Source organism: Pleuronectes platessa, chromosome 3 (assembly GCF_947347685.1).
Source record: "Pleuronectes platessa chromosome 3, fPlePla1.1, whole genome shotgun sequence".
Classification (NCBI taxonomy): Eukaryota; Metazoa; Chordata; class Actinopteri; order Pleuronectiformes; family Pleuronectidae; genus Pleuronectes; species Pleuronectes platessa.
In genome coordinates, this window is record NC_070628.1 from 28,643,144 (window position 1) to 28,660,487 (window position 17,344).

A 17,344-nucleotide genomic window follows, 5' to 3' on the forward strand; every position below is an offset into this window, starting at 1 on the left:
ACTGAAGCTCGGTAGAAACCAACTGCAGCTTCTGCTCTGATCAAGAAGCTGAGGCGCTGATCTCTGAGCAGCTGAGACCAGAGAAACTCTGTGTTTTCACTGTTTCCATAGTTAAGAAGCAGTCAGTCACTGAGCGGCTGCTTCACATGAACGGGCTCTGATCTCACTGTGTCTCTGAGCGAGTGAGCGGGGGAGGGGGGCGGAGCCCGGGGACCGGTGCGCTATCTGGGAGCAAACACACGCACACACACACACACACACACACACTCGCCAGCTCCTGGACCTCCGTGACGGCCTGATACGATGATGTTTTACAAAAAATGTGAGACTTAGTCAACCACCAAATTTTTTTTAGATAGGGCCTCCCACTGTCTCCTGCTGTTCGGTGCTCGGGCCAAAATCATTCATTTTCAATGAAGGCACAAACGTTAGCATACTATCTGTGTAACTTTAGACGTACAGAGTTAAATATTTGGCTCCATCTATAGTTTTCACATTATGTTCAACTTGTTGCCGGCCACCTCATATTTCTTATATGCAAAGAAAACAACATTTGTTATAATTCGAGTCTCACCTTGGTTTGGGAACTGAACCGATTCATAGAAAACTTTTTTGAACTTTTGAGGATCACCAAGAAGATGATTCGAGTAGAAGGAGAAACGTCATTCAAACATAGTCTGTCCTAAAAAATTTTTTTTAAATCCACCTACATCATCATATTGAAAGTGTGAAAGCCACAGATTTTTTATGTGTAGGTCTGTTCGTTGGCTTGAAGGAGCGACTTCCTGGAGTCCTGTTATCACTATGAAGTGACCAGAGGAGACTCCGGCTGTTCTTAGCTTAGCATAGCTAACTGACTTATGGCTTCTTATGTCAGGCTGATACAAGATTTGAAAATTGTTTAACCTTCTGTAAATGATTAACTTAGTTAGCTGATACATACTGCAGTGGTTATGAGAAACATGTTGATTTGAATATGATGTCATGATGTCGATGATTTTATCCAAACATTTCATAAGGCCTTGCACATTTCTTTGCACTTTTCTTGTGGGTGTACACTGACCGACTGCCCTTTCTTCACCATCATCTCTCGCTCTTCTCCTTCTCGCTCATTAAATCATTCACCATTGCACCGGTTTCTCCCTGTTAGTTCACACACTGGCCTCTGTAACTTTCTCAAGTCAATCTTCCTTTCTCCCTCTTGTCACTTCATTTTTTTATCCTTGTTTTTCCCTAACTGTTTGCTGTAGTAGCCTCCTGTCGCAGGAGACTCACACATCCTCCTGTACCAGTTTTAATTCTTCTTGATCTTGGGGCTGTCTCCCTCTAATTCTCTTCAGTGCCGGCAGGACAGATTCACAGGAACGCCATCTCACATTGAAGCTGAATTCTGTCAGCTTTTTGGATCTTGTAATGCAATATTTGTGCTGCAGTGCATCTTCCTTTTTCATGAAAACGTTTGTTCCCTGCATCGGCCTCTGGGCACCAAATGATGAAGTCTGTGACAACCAAAAAATGGGATTTTTACAGTGCAGCATTTGAAGCATGTTACTTAAAATAAAGAACCCCCCCCCCCCCCCCCCCTCAAAAAAAAGAAACATAAATACATTAGATGGTCAAGCCAAGCAAACTTTTGAGTTCTTGTGTTAATTTACATGAAGTGTGGAAAGACATCAGTGCTCATGCAGAAGAGGTTTTTAATCAAGGTTTTTAAAGTGAGGATGAAGAATAGATAGAAGGAGTGGATGCATGTGGTGGCTTTTCCACTGTTTAAAAAAGCATTGCACCGTTAAAGATTCAGTGCAGTGATACTCATAGAAATCTTGTTACATATTCTGTTTCAGAGCTGTGTGCAAAAACAAAGGGGAGAGTGGAGTTGTAATATCTGAGCACAACCTGCACATGCATACCCCGGTGTGTATTAACAGATGGCTCTCCATGTTACAGTGCACTCTGAGAAAATGATTTAGTGATAAAAATCAGAGGTTTAAATTTAATCGTAACAAAGTGTTGGTTTAATTTTTTTCACCAGGAGGTTAGTCCTGTGAATCTGAGCTACTCTGTCACTCTCTTGTGTTTGAATCTTCCCTTTGATGCTATACTACACCGGTCACACTGACACAAACAGCTACTGAAAGCTCCCTCACAAGTGCAGAAAGCCCATTAGACCGTCTCAAGCAAGACAATTACAAGTTCTCTTGAAAATTTGCCGCCTGTCCTGCAGCATACCTCGTCAACCCTGGGACAGCTATGATTGTGCATCACACCCATAAACACGCCTTGCGTCGCTGAATTACTAACTGTCTGATGTGAGATGACATTTTTGGGATAAGGACAAATGGGGTCCTGCCCCCTTTTTGTTCGTCCACTCCAACAAAACAGTTTAAAGTGTTACGGGTTTATTTCCAATGGGTGCAATGCGCTTTCACTGGGAGCGGTGTAAAGGTTAATGAATTCAACACTGTAAGCCTCGACTCCCCCTACAGTGGGCACATCGAGAGGTGGTGGGTGCACAGGGCTTTAGCAGCATGCTGATGAAGGCGCAGCAGTAAAGGAGAGTGTCACTGCCCCCTGAAGGTGGAGCTCAGCAAGTGCAAGATTTGGGGCCACTGAGAAGGAGGCTGGGGAAATGTCTGAAATCAATGAACAAATTGTCTCTAATCAGATGATCTCTCTAGAGTCCTGTGCTTTTCCGATGTTAAATAGCTTATTAAATATCTTTTTCAGTTACGTAAGTTGTTTGTGATCCAGCTCATCTGCCGTTTTAGGTGTAATTTCTTGTTTTGTATTTACTTGCTGTCAAATAGTTCTGAAAGAACCAAGTGATGAGTTGATTAGATGCTAAAAGTGACAGTTTTCAAAGCATTTAAAATATATATATATATATATCAACAATCAAAGCTTTCCAAATCTGTCTTCTCAAATATAAGTCTGCTGTACTTACCAATTTCATAACAACAAAATAAAGTAAACTCTATAAAATAAGTCTTTTCATCACTGTCAGCTCTTGAAACTTCTGACAAGTAATGATCATTAGTTTGTGTATTAATTTGGGATACAAAAAACATAAAGTAATCACAATTACAGCCTTTGTGTGGTAGCATTCCAGTAGCATTAGGAACAGGCATAGTGAGAAGCGCTGCATTGGAAGATCAGACCCTTTGCACAGTAATCTTGTCAGTGAGCAGCAGCACATGCAAATTCACCAACAAGCAGAACATAAAGAGAAGAGGCGAGGCTGCATAGGGGATGGGGAAAGTTTAAATCTGTCACTGTGTGTGTGTGTGTGTGTTTGTGTGTGTGTATGTGTGTGTGTGTGTGTGTGTGTGTGTGTGTATGCGAGAGGAAGAAAGAGACAGAGAATTTGTGAGTGTCTGTTTTATTGCTCTGTCTCAGTATCTGAACTGCATCTCACACTGCATCTCAACAACTTGACAGAGGGCGTCAGCAGCAGGGGACCTGAACCAGTGACCAGAAACAATCCCCAGGCACGCTGTGTATTGCTGCTTCCCCTCCTCTCATCCCTCCATCAATCCCCCCTCCCTGCATCTTTGTAAATCAGAGCCACATGCAGCACAGCGCGCCGCTCCAGAGTCGGCCAGTGGTACATCAGGTGGAAGAAAATCCAATCTGTTTGACTGAGATATTATTTGCATAGTGTACACTGTGGCTATTACAGCTATGATTAAAACAATCATTGCAGATCCACTCTGACGGAAAGACCACAGAGCAGAAAGCAGATTATTGCCGTGATTGGCTACAGATAACTTTAGCCACGTGTGACACTGTAAAAAAAAAAGACATAGATTTGCTCTGCATCCCATGAGGCTGTATCATCCATTTTGCGATAAGGTTTACGGTTCAACATTCAGGTTCATGGACCAGCAGCTCTGTGTTTACTCAATAGTTATGAAGTCCATGGAACTGATGCAGGGGCCAGCTCTGTGTTTTTCTATTCCCCGTGCAGTTACCCCCTCCTGCACTTAAAATGACAAGTGGCGCGTGTGTGACCCTGCGACTCTGAGCGGGAAGGCGTCCAGTCAACACTGAGAGAGCGAGAGGGAACGAGGGAGCAATTGGGGCGGATGCGCTATCCTTTATTTATGGAGCTGGAAGCAGCCATGAGTGACAACCAGGGATAGAAGAGAGGTCCATCTCCCTCACCCCCCATCCAGTCCCACCAAAAGCCTCAGGCTGTCTCATACCCAGGATGCTGTCACAAACACACACCCACACAAACATCAGTGCTGCAGGGTGAAAACCTCCCATATCCAAAATGTCACCTTGTCAGTGTTGCTCTATGCTCGGAAACCTTTCTGACTTCATCTGGAGGAGGGTAGAATTTTGTAGAGGAGCAGGTAAACTTTAACACCACAAAGGCTGAAAATAATCACATTTGGAGATACAAGGATCTGGATATGACAACTGTGACATGTTGACCTGAGTGTGGAAAATCCACAGCACCTTCGCTGACATGCAGACACCCTAAAAAAAGATTGAATTGAATATGAAAAGTGACAAGGCACATGAAGCGACGTGTGTATTTTCTTGAGTCACATCCTGACATACTTTGATCCTGTTTATTCTGTTGCTGTTTTTAACATACTTCTCTGGTGCTGCTCCGTCACACACTCGTTTCTTGGGTTGGAGAAAAATCCTCTGTTGGACTGTTGTCTACACTCACTGACTGCCCCCTCCAAAGCAATGAGAGAGCACATGAAAGGCTTTGCTCTAACAGCGCTCCATAAATATTGCACCACGTAAGCATGTTTGGCCAATTTACACTTTTCCTTTATCTGACAGCTCCATCAACAGGCAACTGGGTGGTTTCCATTCACATAAATAAAATATCAGGGGGAACTATACAACGTGTATGTATTTAAAGTTTCTCTCTATCTGCTGCACGCCACAGATATGTTGGACTACAGAGGAGCGAGCGAGTGACAGCTCTCACATAACTTTGATTTTAAAGTGCATTTTATTCCACGGGAGACAATATCACTGGTGTCTTTTTTTTGGCACAAAGATATATATAAACTTAAAAGCGACAGAGAACAACCCATAATATCATGGAAATAAAATAGAGTTTCCTTTCAGGACTGTCGTTTGCCACAGAATGTTAAAAAATGTAAAGATGCTTGTTGCAGTCTTTGCACAGGGCCTGACAAATTATTAGTTGCAACTGTGAGAACATGAGATGCCTCCCTGGAGGATGCACCGATTTATCGGCCGAACATCGGTAGCGGCCGATATTCGCCTCGTTTACTGATATCGGCTTATCGGTAATAAACTTGACTTTCACCGATATCATTGGCCGATGTTCATATTTGTGGTAAAACCGCTGGGCACGTGCAGCGGCTGGGGGATCAGTCGCTACGTCGCCCTCCTCTCCGCGCCGCCGGAGGCTCAGTGTGCGGCACCGGGAGGTCCTCATCCGGTGGCACCTCACGGCGTCGCTGGTGCGGGGCCTTTCTTTCTCTTGTACCGCGGGGCGGTGTCCATCGCCGGCGCGGAAGGCGGGCCGTTGGAGGGGACCGGGTACGCGGTCAGCGGCTCATGGATCACCTCAGCTACGGCGACCGCTGGGGGAACCCTCCGGCTGGCGTCTAGCAGCTGACTGAGAACTGGTGCGGACCAGGGGAATCCGACTGTTTAATTAAAACAAGCATTGCGAAGGGCCACGGTGGGTGTTGACGCGATGTGATTTCTGCCCGACACTAAAAACAGGTAAAACTGAGGAGGGCTTGTTAAGTTATCTTGACTCACGCAGTGTAACTTGGTGTAAAAAGTATGAGCGTAGCGTCTGTTTAAGTACTTTATTCTCATGTGCACCGGCTCTATTCATCCGTCTCACGCAAAGGTAACAAGGGAATTGACAACATACAAGTGATGTGTCGGTCGTGAACGATTCGTTCGTTTTGAACGAATCCTTACAAGGACTCGGGTGTAACGAGTCCTCTCAAAGAGAGATTCGTTCATTTTCTCGTGGCCGCGCATCGGGACTGTTGCATAGGCTGATGCAGGTCACGTGAAAAAGGATCCAAAGACTCGTATCCGGCAGATGAACGAATCACTGATCCGAAGACTCTGTTGGCAGAAGAATGAATCACTGATCTGAAGACACGGTCGGGAGGTGAACGATTCGTTCATCTGCCGGGTACGAGTCTTTGGATCGTTTGCAACCCCCCCCCCCCCCCCTTGAAACGAACGAATGACTCAAAAAGAGATTCGTTCATTTTACTGAACGAGATTCAAAGAACCGACACGGTAAAAAGATCCGAACTTCCCATCACTACAACATACGGCATACACACAGAAGCCGTAACACTAATAAACGGGCAATACTGCTACCGTAAATCTATGAGAAGAGCGTTCTCTATAATGATACTTTAACAGGGCTGTTTTAGATTACCCTTGTGGTATTTTGACCAAAATATGTTACAGACATTTCATTAAGATCCCAAGGAACCATTTCAACTTGCGGTAAAATGGGCATAATATGTCTCTGTTAAATAAAGTTTAGTTAAATCAAAGATTGTTTCATAAATCTGATTCAATCTGTGCTCATTAAAAGAGAGTGATGAAGGGCTGAAATTTGTTTAAATAGTGCTTTCTAAATAATGATTTAATTATTTTTCTGGCACAAAAGGGTGAATGAATAACAACAAAAAGAAAATAGACAAATATCGGTATCGGTATCGGCTATCGGCCAGATTGTTATTTTAAATATCGGTATCGGTATCGGCCAAGAATTTCCATATCGGTGCATCCCTACTTTTAATCGTGTAGAGATGGTACACTGGTGAAGTGTGAGCTTGACTGGTGAGAGATCCCTTCACAGAGCTTCCCCTGGTCTGACAGCCAGGGAGTGCCGTGTAATAACTGCCCTTACAGCTGAAACACTTCGCAATAGGATGACAGCGCGTTTATACATCATGTTCGCTGATCGATAAAGGAAGAGAGCCGACACTTTCTTAAAAGCACCACTTGTCCTGAGACTTTGATGAGAGTCTGAGAAATGTGGAGGGTTAGAGTGAGCAGCTCAGAGGTTCAACAACAGGATTAAAAGTGTTGTTCTCGAGGTCAAAGCCAAACTTGATCAGCAGTTCACGCAGGCTTACTACAAGTGAAGGAGCAGTGTCTTTGGCAGCAGTTGGATTCCGAGATGCACAAGACTCGGCTTTGCCCGAAGCAAAGATGATTTTTTTTTTTTTAGCAAGCGATGCTCCTTTCATCTGCTGGTTTGTGACTTGTAGACCAAATTGAGCTTCGCTGAGCTCTGGAGAGTGAGAGAGACGGAGAGTCGGCCCAAGCTGGCAGGACAGTCACAGTCATGAATGCAAGAGGTGTGTTTCAACATGAAGGTGGGAAAGTGTCGACGCTGGAATACCATTGAATATGAATAATTATTATTTCCACAAGACCACAATAGAGTGTGTTCACAAAAAGTAAAAGCCAATTACCTTAATTTAATGAGAAATGAAGGTCACTGTTTGACATTAACCAATAAAACACTCCAGCGAACCTGGACTTTATTTTGATATCAATGTTATTTACTTAACTGCATTGTGTGTTGTGTGTGTGCGTGTGCGTGTGTGTGTGCGTGTGCGTGTGTTTGTGCGAGTGCGTGTGTGTGTGTTGAGTGTGTTGTCTACATTGTGGGGACCTGCCTTCTCTATGGGGGCGTAAAGAATAATTTTCTACATTAACGGCATGTGTTGTGGTTAGAGTCAAGTTAAGGATAGGCGAGTGTACTTGTTAGGGTTTCGATAAGTCTCCCAGAAATGTATGCAAGTCTTGTGTGTCTGTGTGTTTTGACAGCCTGAAAGCTGTGTTTGAGAAGTCAACACTCTGGTGCCTCCAAATGGCTGCAGCAGGAAACTGCTCATCTACCGACCCCAGAGCTCATGCTTCATTACTCCTCTGACTCCTCTGCTGTAAATCGCCCAGAACATAATCAAAGCAAAAATCTTCTGCATCTCAGTTAGGGAGGACGTTTTTGTGTAAATCACTCTATAAATAACTATAAATAACACCAAAGGTCTACATTTAGCTAACTTGATAAGAGTCAGTGGTTTATATTGTATATATATATATATATATATATATATATACCTCCACTGCTCTTCTTGAGATCGAGGTCTCGCCTATTGTATTTATCTATTGGGTATGTCACAAAATAAATATTTGCATCACTTCCTGTACCCTTTTCAAAGTTAAAGTACTGTTGCGCTTTTGTTAACTGAATCCATTCATGTGCTTTAACAAGGTTTTAATAAATGCACTGCTTCATAACGTAGAATCCTGGCATTTAGTTGCAATATTGAAATAAAGTGATCATACCAGAAACCTCACATTGCAGACTCAGCAGACACGCTACCTGCGAGAACAAAAGATGACTGCGACCTGTAGCAGAACCATGGCGGAGCTGTCATGTGCCACTCATACAGGCAGTGTGGACCGGGCGTAAAGTGTATATAAAGACTTCATCACACTAACAGGATTATCTCTTTAGCTGGGAGAAGTTTTAGTAGCTGGCTCAGGTTTCTGTTTCCAATCCCAGACTTTTTTGTATCTCGAGGCAGAGCAGTGAGGAACTACTGAATGTCTGTGAATAGGCAGCCAGTGCCTCAGTGTAGCTTATAGCTTAGCATATGTTTGTTGTGAATGTATGTGTGTGTGTGTGTGTGTGTGTGTGTGTGTGTGTGTGTGTGTGTGTGTGTGTGTGTGTGTGTGTGTTTGTGAATGGCAGACGGGCCAAGCACAGCCTCAGGACTGGTAGACGGAGTGGGCTTATCGAGGATCTATTCTTTCCCACACTCTGGTGCTCTGACCCAGGCCAGGCCTGATCTGATTTCCCTGGAGTGAAGCCGCAAGCAGCTCTGATTTTCTCCAGCAAACTTTATCTCTCCAGCAAAGTTAATGGTCAAGAAATCTAGATGTGGTGGCTCAGCTGATCACTCAGAGGAAACCGGTATGTCCGAGAGGCTGAGCAAGCCTAGTCAATCAAGAGCATAACCATGTTAGCATTCGTCAACAGAAAGCTGAGAGGTAAATGTTGTGCCTTCATTTGGAATTAACAAAAAATCGTTTTGTTACTTTTACATTATTTATTTGTTCAATGTTTTCCCTTATATCACCCAAAACAATATTTTGTCACCTGTGATATTGTTAATGAGCATTAAATTAAAAAAGAGAATCTGCTCAAAGTGATAACTAAATAACATTCAAGTTTTGAAAAGATGATTCCTGGTGTTTTGTTACTTGATCAAAATGATGAAAAGTTTATATGTATTTTTAAGCATCCCCCTTAATAGTTTTCTTTTCTTTTTGTTTTATCCACTATAACTGTGATACTGACGATTTGATTAGTGCAGTATTTGTGATAGTATAGAATATTCCATCACTTGTCTCCTCCATAGTTATGTTGCTCTACCTGCCAAGTTTTTCATTCCCACACTGCACAAATATAGTTTATAGAAATGATGCAGGAAGATCTAAAGAAATGTGACTCTGATTTCAGACAGATGCAGGCTTCATATATCTACCATTGAATGTTTTGATTGAAATCACAACTTTTATTGGCAGACTCTTTGGCGGAGATCTATAATCAAGGTAATATAAACTCAACCAGATGAGTTGAAACACAAGCTCTTGCTGACATCTTGAATGATTTAAGTAAACAACAAGACTCATATGAAGCCTGATGTTATATCTGAGGTACTCCCGGCTACAGAAAGTGTCTCAAGACCACATTTTACCATGATGACACACACTCATACACCAACCCAGTCTCATCAGAAAACGTTCAATGGCAACGTTGGTCCACTTGGAACGACGTTACCATTTCACAATCTGAGAGGCCAGATTGTGAGATGGTAACATTTAGTCCTCCCATTGTTTTGCATTGACGTGTTCTCACGTCACGTGACTCTCAAGCTCCCGTCTGCGGAGAGGAAAACATGGCGGAGATTCCTTGTTTTTTCAGATAAAAATATAATTTTGTAACTTAGTTTGGGCATAAAAATACATTCTGACACCATTTCTAGCGAGAAATGTGCTCTTTGCTTCCACAGTCTTCAGCCAGTTCGTGCTTATGATCAATATTTTAATAGTTATCACGCATGTTTTTATCGTTGCTATGATGGTTGCCATGCCACCACGGCGCAGCGTGGTGTTTAAATCACAGTCCCTGCGTGGTGTCCTTCAGTGATCGTGAATGTTATTCATGTTATATAATAGTAATATTTGAGGCTAGATTACATCTCTAATGAGAAGGATCTTGCGAGTCTGTTCATACCGAGGCCGGCCCGAGTGCGCGAGCGGACATGACGTGTGGCTGTCGTAAAAACCCTATTTGTAAACAACCAGTCCTTTAACTCAGCGCTACGTCATAAACACGGCGCGCTTGGAAGACCACGATGTCATCTTCCTTCTGTCAGGTAAGTAGTTTATTGTTTTTAAAGATCGTTACGATCTAGGTTTACAGTCCGAGTGCGGAGAGAGTCTGTCAATCCACACTATGGACGCTGTTCATCAGCTAATACGCCATTGTTAGCCACATGCTTCAGCCCACGGTAGCCTGTGCTACCTGGGAGGTGAATACATGGTTGTTGAAACCAGTTCAAGACGCTTAGCTCATCACTGAGGGACGCTACAATATAAATATAAACATGAATTTGATTATGAATGCTTTAGATTAATAAGGAGTGTATTTCTCTACTATTACTCCACAATATCAGGTCAATTTGGTTTAATGTATAGTATGCAATATGACAATAATGTTTCCATGTTATGGAGTTGCGATTCATTTTATAAAACAATTGCTATGTTCTGTTTTTTAATCAAGGAGGATCCAAGTGAAGCTACAGGAGTTTCATTAACGTCAACAACTTGGACCGAACACTTTGTTTTGCTTGATGAAGAGCAGGAAGGGCAGCCTGGAGAGAAAGAGAAGCCGGGTTGAGCCCACTACCATCATCCACGTACCACGAGGAAGATGAGGGAGAGAAATTATCCTACCATTAAAGAGGTACTTTTAAGTTACATACCAGAAACACCATTTTATATAATGTGCTAAATATACATTTTTATTACATCCCCAAAGTACGCTTGCTGAAATACAAGTTAATATCACACTGAAAGAATTTTGATCAATCATGCTTCCCTGCTGTGATTGTTTAACTGGGAAAACAACTTTTTCCACAGGAAGGCAAGTAAATTTAAGGAATACATGTGCAAAGTTTTCCTCTGTTATGTATAATGATGACCCCCATCAAACATAATGTTAGCAATATTTACACCTTTTAATTTATACTGATTATTTCTGTCTACATGTGTGAATTTGCCTTCATTAGTTTCAGAAAAGAGCGATGATGTATCGGTCAGTGGGCGGCAGCAAGAGACTTCGCAAACTAGTCTGTAAGCAAAGCAGACGAAGGCATCGAGGTTGCGGCCTGCTATCATTGTTATTTTTGCTTAAGGGACTGAATATGTTTCATGCAGGAATATTAGCCTTATATCTACCAAAACTGCTTGTTTCACAGACTGCAGTTTTGTTTTGATCCGATGTGGTGTGCAAATACAACCGTATCTGCAATGGGTTGTGGGGCATTAACATTTGTAACTCTAATTTTGTTTTGACAGACTGTGAAAAGAACGTTGAGAACATCACCACTCTACAGGAAGACACAGTCCAGTAATGGGTGTCAGAATTTCAGTAGTGAACGACAGGTACTGTGGAAAAATGTGTGTCATTGTTGTACAATGTCCTTTGACTCTGTTTACACAAGGTTAACACAAAAAGGTTTGATTGTAAACTGATATTGGTATGAATTCATGTTTTTCTCCTCTTCACAAGAAACAAACAATCCAAATTACCTGCAGAACACCCTTGATGGACGCTTCAGCTGCATCGTCAGACTGGCCAGACAGCAAGATGCCAACTTTAATGCCAATTTATTTGTGTAACATTCTGTGACCAAATGTATAGATAACTTTTTGTAGATTGTAAAAAAGATAACCCATTTATTAAAAAAAAACTACACTAGAATTACCGCACTGCGTTGTATGACTCCGCTAACCAGTGCAGTGTCCGTCTACATATTTCTACATATTTTCTCTCGTATAAATGACACTGTGTCTCTTGACAACTGAAACCATAAGATGAGGTCAGTGTGGCCTTGACCTTTTGACTTTAACACAAATACACAGTTAGACAATCCGAAAACATACAGTTATGCCAAAATATATTTTGTTTCACATTCTAGATGGCATAAGCAGAGACATCAACTCAGGAAAAATATTTCTGTAGAAAAGAAAGCCCTATACGTGTGTACGTATGTATACAAAGGCCATGTTTTCCTCTCCGCAGACGGGAGCTTGAGAGTCACGTGACGTGAGAACACGCCAATGCAAAACAATGGGAGGACTAAATGTTACCATCTCACAATCTGAGAGGCCAGATTGTGAGATGGTAACGTCGTTCCAAGTGGACCAACGTTGCCATTGAACGTTTTCTGATGAGACTGGGTTGCATACACATACACACACACACACACACACACACACACACACACACAAGGACAAAACAATACAACCCACTTTTACTTTCGCTGCTGGTGAAAATGTTTTAAAGATGGATGACATGCTCTAAACGTTAGGTCACTGCCCAGGGAAATGTCCACTGAGAAGCTTGCGGCTTACTGTTCATCAAATATGTCCAGCAACTGTTTTCCTATTTGTTTGCATAACATGTGAAAGTTTCACTCTGACTTTAAGACTGTCTACTAACTCATCACTTTTCACTTCGGTCGACAGAGTCATGAGATGCTTCAGGAATCCCCCCCCCTGTCTTCTGGCATGCAGCTGCTGCAAACAGCTGTGGTCAAATTTTCTCATGGGCATCATTTAATTGTTATCATGCTAAGCCTGCTTCTCCCCGAGGAGAGACAGTCTTTCTATGATAACAATTAATTTGTCGCTCCCTGCAACAAAGTCACTTGAGTGTCCCCGAGTGCCAGCTGCGTCCTCACTGCAGAGTAACATCGTCGTGTTTCTATTTTGATGCCGTTCGGACCGCTCTGCCCCAGACATGCTGGTGGTGCGCCGCAGGTTTCATTAGCAGAGGCTCAGAAATGGCAGTTGGACACAGATGGCTCACACGATTCCTACAAGTCATTTCTTATCCTGGTTAGATCATTTTGATACTTCTCATAAAAATTGGGGTTTTAAATAATAACAAAAAAAACAGTATTTAGTTCAAAATCTGCTTTATTTTCATCTGTAAAAAAAAAAATCCAATACAATAATTAAATATTGCCAATAAATTACACATAAATAGTAGTAGCATGTCAAACAAAACAATAAACATGTGTGCATTTCAACAGACTTGTTGCGATAGTACTGTGGATATATTTACATTATCACACTCTGCTGCCCTCGCCATTTCTGCCTCCAGCTGTTAATCATTTCCCCTCCCACCACTCTCCCCCTCTCTCTGTCATTTCCCAATCCTCTCCAGTGTAGGAACTCAGTGCAAGCTCTGCTTTCAGCATTCTTGGGCTTGTGTGCTTCAGTCTTCATGTGACCTCCGGGACTCGGGCCCGGAAACTTTCCTCCCCAGCCAGGCCTCCCCTCTCTTGGACTTTCACTCGGCCTTTCTCTTTTTGTTGATACACTCCATCTTACGGCTATTGTCTTTGTTTATCCTGAGAAAGAGTGAGGAAAGAAAAAAATGGGTTTAAGCCAGAGGACTAATACGAAACATCTGTCGGTTTGTACAGCCAGAGTGTGATGAAATTCGTTGAGGTATTAAAACCCTTCTCATTTAGTTTGTGTATTTTGTGGAGTAAAAAAAAATCTCTGTGAATGCTGCGCAAAAGCCAACTGTTGCTGGATGACTCAGAAGCAGTTTATTGCATTTGTAAAAGATTTAAATGTGAATGCAGATTTAACATTAGCAGCATAACAAAGGGGGAAATATTCCAACCTCACTTCTCAATGTGACTTAATCCTACACACTGGTTCTTTAACATTTCGAAAGAAAAGCGGACTTCAACAGCTTGTTGAGCTGAAGGTTATGTTACTGTGTGGCAGCAAAGCAGCAATCTGTGGCGTAACTTACCTTTGCCAGCATTTCAAAAAAGCCTGGGCCATCCTTCCCTGAGTGTCCAAACAGAGTAACTCTGTGGAGTTATCTGGTCCAGTCATGGTAACACTGAGAACAATGTCATAACCAGAAGACAAAATCAAAGTAAGCACGGCTGATGAGGTTCTAAATGTAACAAAGTTACTAATTCATTTGTATTAACTTATTTTAAAACTTACATTAATTCAGTTCGATCACACCCAGGCTGATTTTCCAGGACTTGGAAATCTGACATGTTGCCTTTGGTGAACTTAATTGAGCTGGAACACGAGCAACGTCCAAAAAAATCATGAGCTAGAGGGAAAGGTTTTAAGAGAGCAGTTAAATATGCAGCCTGAGGAACAGGAACCAGTCACACAAAGTTACCACTGAAACAACATATATTAAACTGTAGTTGTACTGTAAGAATAATGCATCATAAATTCTAAAATTTTTGCAATGTTTTCATCTTTACTGAATATCGCATGCTGCATTAATGTCATCAAAAAGCCCCTGTAAGCAGTAAGATCTGCAAGTCAACTCACCTTGATAGAGCTGTATGCAAACAGCTGCCGCAACAAACAGCTGGAGGATGCCGCTTCTCTGTGACAAGGCCATTTTTCTGTTGAGAGACAAAGAAGTCCAGAGATCCCTTGGAGGAGAGCTAGAGTGGGTTTCCAGAACCACTTGAAAAGAGCAGAGAGGAGTGAAGCACTGCTGCGAGCCTGTTTCCCTTTTATAGGCAGCGCACAGTGGGTTTTCCCCCAAGTCCATGCTTTTTCCCGTCAAACCAAACCTGCAACATGCTCTGGAATTTCCACATGCACTCTGGAGACACACTCTGGAATGAGCCCAGCGGTCGTGTCACGGCAGAGAGAGGAGGATGTGCTTGTTAAGTGGATTACTGAGATGATTAGTTACAGCGACTAAATCATAAACTATGTTGTTTTTGAATTAGGGACACTATGCCCGGACATTGTTGATATAACAGCTAAGAGTTTATTATATGAAACAAGCATGAATAATGTAGTAACTCTGAGTAAAGGGAAATCATATCTGGTCTTATAATTAGTCTTTATTAGTTCTCGTTCTGTGGAATGGTGAATTCTGCATATGAATGTATAGGTTGCCTTTGATGAAGTGAAGTGATGATGTGAAGTTTGTCAAACCTAAACTTACAGGAGAGCAACTTTCTGTTTCTACCATCTGTATTCTTCGACATGCACAACACTTACTGGAAACCACAAGACATGACACACTTAGCCGTCATGAGAGGGGGGTTACTAATCCTGTCTAACATTGTATATTCAGCGATCCAGGCAGCCGGCCAGCAGATTGTGGAGCAGCACATGTTTAATGGGAAATAATGAAACACCTTCACTTTGGATAACTGGTGGACATGCTCCTGTTCCTGGTATTTACGAGGCTGAACATCCGACCCAGTAGGCACTTCAAAATCACAAAAGAAGCAACGGAGAAGCGGTTTTGCTTTTTCAGTGATAAAAGGAATCTGCTGTGCTGAAGTGTCCTTTATGGTCATAGTCTCTTTCCCGTCATGTCACAGTCAGGGTGAACCATACTCTCATGTAACTGTTACATATCAGCACTTAAGCATCATGGCGACTGTCAAGAGAAGTGGATGTTGAAAGTTGTGCTTTTCAAGAGAAATGGACAAACCTTTTACCTGCTGAATCTGCATTAAAAGTGATGAAAAAGTCAAATCTTAAGTGTCATTGGAAACATGCAGTTAACGAAAAGAACACAAGCGCTTGGAGGTTAACAGAGTTTGGTGCCAACAGGCAAGTTTAAGTTCCATTTTAAAAACTGTTGTTGTTTAAAAAACAAAAGAATATACATCCGGAACATTTTACCTTCTAGAAAACCTATGATTATATGTAGCGCGATGAGCTAGAATATTTGAGCAGTTTTCATAAATGAATTACACTGGCAACAGCTGCTTTGGGAGAAAAACTTGAAGTTTGGCCAGCATTGTTTGGGGATTTGGGCAACATGAGCTGATGCAAGCTTCTTTTTACTTTGGTCAGAGTACAAAATGAGATAGGTCTACAGATTCTTGGCCTAGTCAGCCATCTGAGGACAGTGAACACCAGTGTATAATAATATTTTAATTGTACAAGTATAATGAGACTTTCACAACCTGGCTGAGCTGAAGTGAAAATGATTCAGACGGGAGGAGGCTCATTCAGTCTTCACAGCTGCATCCTGCGGGCTGACTGAGTGTCAGACTGCAGCCACAATACAATACACAAAGCTCTGATTTTACATCGTGGCACATTAACCCCCTTATTCTGTAGTTCTGCTGGGTCTGTGCTTTATTGATTAGGCTCACTCCATCAATTGTAATTGTGGTTTCTTAGCTGATGATAGAACATAATGAAGGTCACACTGAAATTTACTTGAGGTCTCCTTTTTATTAGCAACTTTATTCCAAAGCCAATATGGTTGTATACACATTACAGGCAAGCAGCTCCTCAGATAATTTCAATTTTATGTTTCTATTAAAAAACCCACAAACTCCCAGTGAGAAGAGCTGAGTGTGAAAAGCTCTGTCTGTAAAGTCATCACCCTCTGAGCTTGTAAACCAGAACACGGAGATGAAACAGTAGCACTAACTATATAATGAATAAAATGAAATAACACTGTGACATGTGGCCTCTTCCTCCTTGATATATAATACATTTTGAGCTGAACTACAGAGATTTTATTTTGATAAGTTGTCTGAAGATTGTGTCAGGTGGTTAACAGACCACTAAAATAGCAAACATGCAAAATGCGAAAAAATAACACCAGGTAAATGATTCATTCAAATTTATACATTAGTCCCACACAACAACAGAACTAAAACACTCACTGCAGATAAACCAGTTAGGATTAGGTTTTCTAGCTTCAAATGTCCAGCACAAAAACAATAAAAAGTGACTGTATATTGTAGAGCTGTTTGCAGATGACAGAGAATAATTCTGAAGTTGTTTTGGAGCATTAACACAGGACAAGAGAACCGACCATTAAAAATAGGCAGGTTTACAACGCACAGAGCAATGGCTACATAAAATTACACTCTTAAGAATCCAAAAGTGTAAAATAAAACCTTATAAAAGTGGCCGACAATAAGTTGCGAAACCACCAAAACAAAGATGAGGAGGGTTATAAGGCTCCTTGAAAGGATTAACAAATGGATGTAACAACTGTTACAAC

At 41.9% G+C, this 17,344-nt stretch overlaps 1 protein-coding gene and 1 long non-coding RNA gene across 2 annotated transcripts; one reads left to right on the forward strand and one right to left on the reverse strand.

The window, feature by feature from the left end:
* The first annotated feature begins 10,346 nt into the window (after positions 1-10,346).
* Positions 10,347-11,823, forward strand: LOC128436606 (uncharacterized). The gene is made up of 3 exons (XR_008338090.1): positions 10,347-10,442; positions 10,850-11,032; positions 11,647-11,823. It is a non-coding gene; the product is annotated as an uncharacterized LOC128436606 (long non-coding RNA).
* Positions 11,824-13,254: 1,431 nt separating this feature from the next.
* cxcl18b (chemokine (C-X-C motif) ligand 18b) lies at positions 13,255-14,856 on the reverse strand. The gene is made up of 4 exons (XM_053418390.1): positions 14,674-14,856; positions 14,329-14,443; positions 14,126-14,218; positions 13,255-13,709 (listed from the first exon to the last, which is right to left on the reverse strand). The coding sequence occupies exons 1-4, from the start codon at positions 14,744-14,746 to the stop codon at positions 13,649-13,651; spliced, it is 342 nt and encodes a 113-aa protein (XP_053274365.1). The 5' UTR covers positions 14,747-14,856; the 3' UTR covers positions 13,255-13,648.
* Positions 14,857-17,344: the final 2,488 nt, after the last annotated feature.

Excerpts from the sequence above, each read along its gene's own strand:
- cxcl18b (XM_053418390.1), bottom strand. The coding sequence starts at position 14,746 with ATGGCCTTGTCACAGAGAAGCGGCATCCTCCAGCTGTTTGTTGCGGCA. Across the intron at positions 14,444-14,673 it reads TTGCATACAGCTCTATCAAG|CTCATGATTTTTTTGGACGT; the intron begins GTGAGTTGACTT and ends CTTTCCCTCTAG. Across the intron at positions 14,219-14,328 it reads TGTGATCGAACTGAATTAAT|TGTTACCATGACTGGACCAG; the intron begins GTAAGTTTTAAA and ends CATTGTTCTCAG.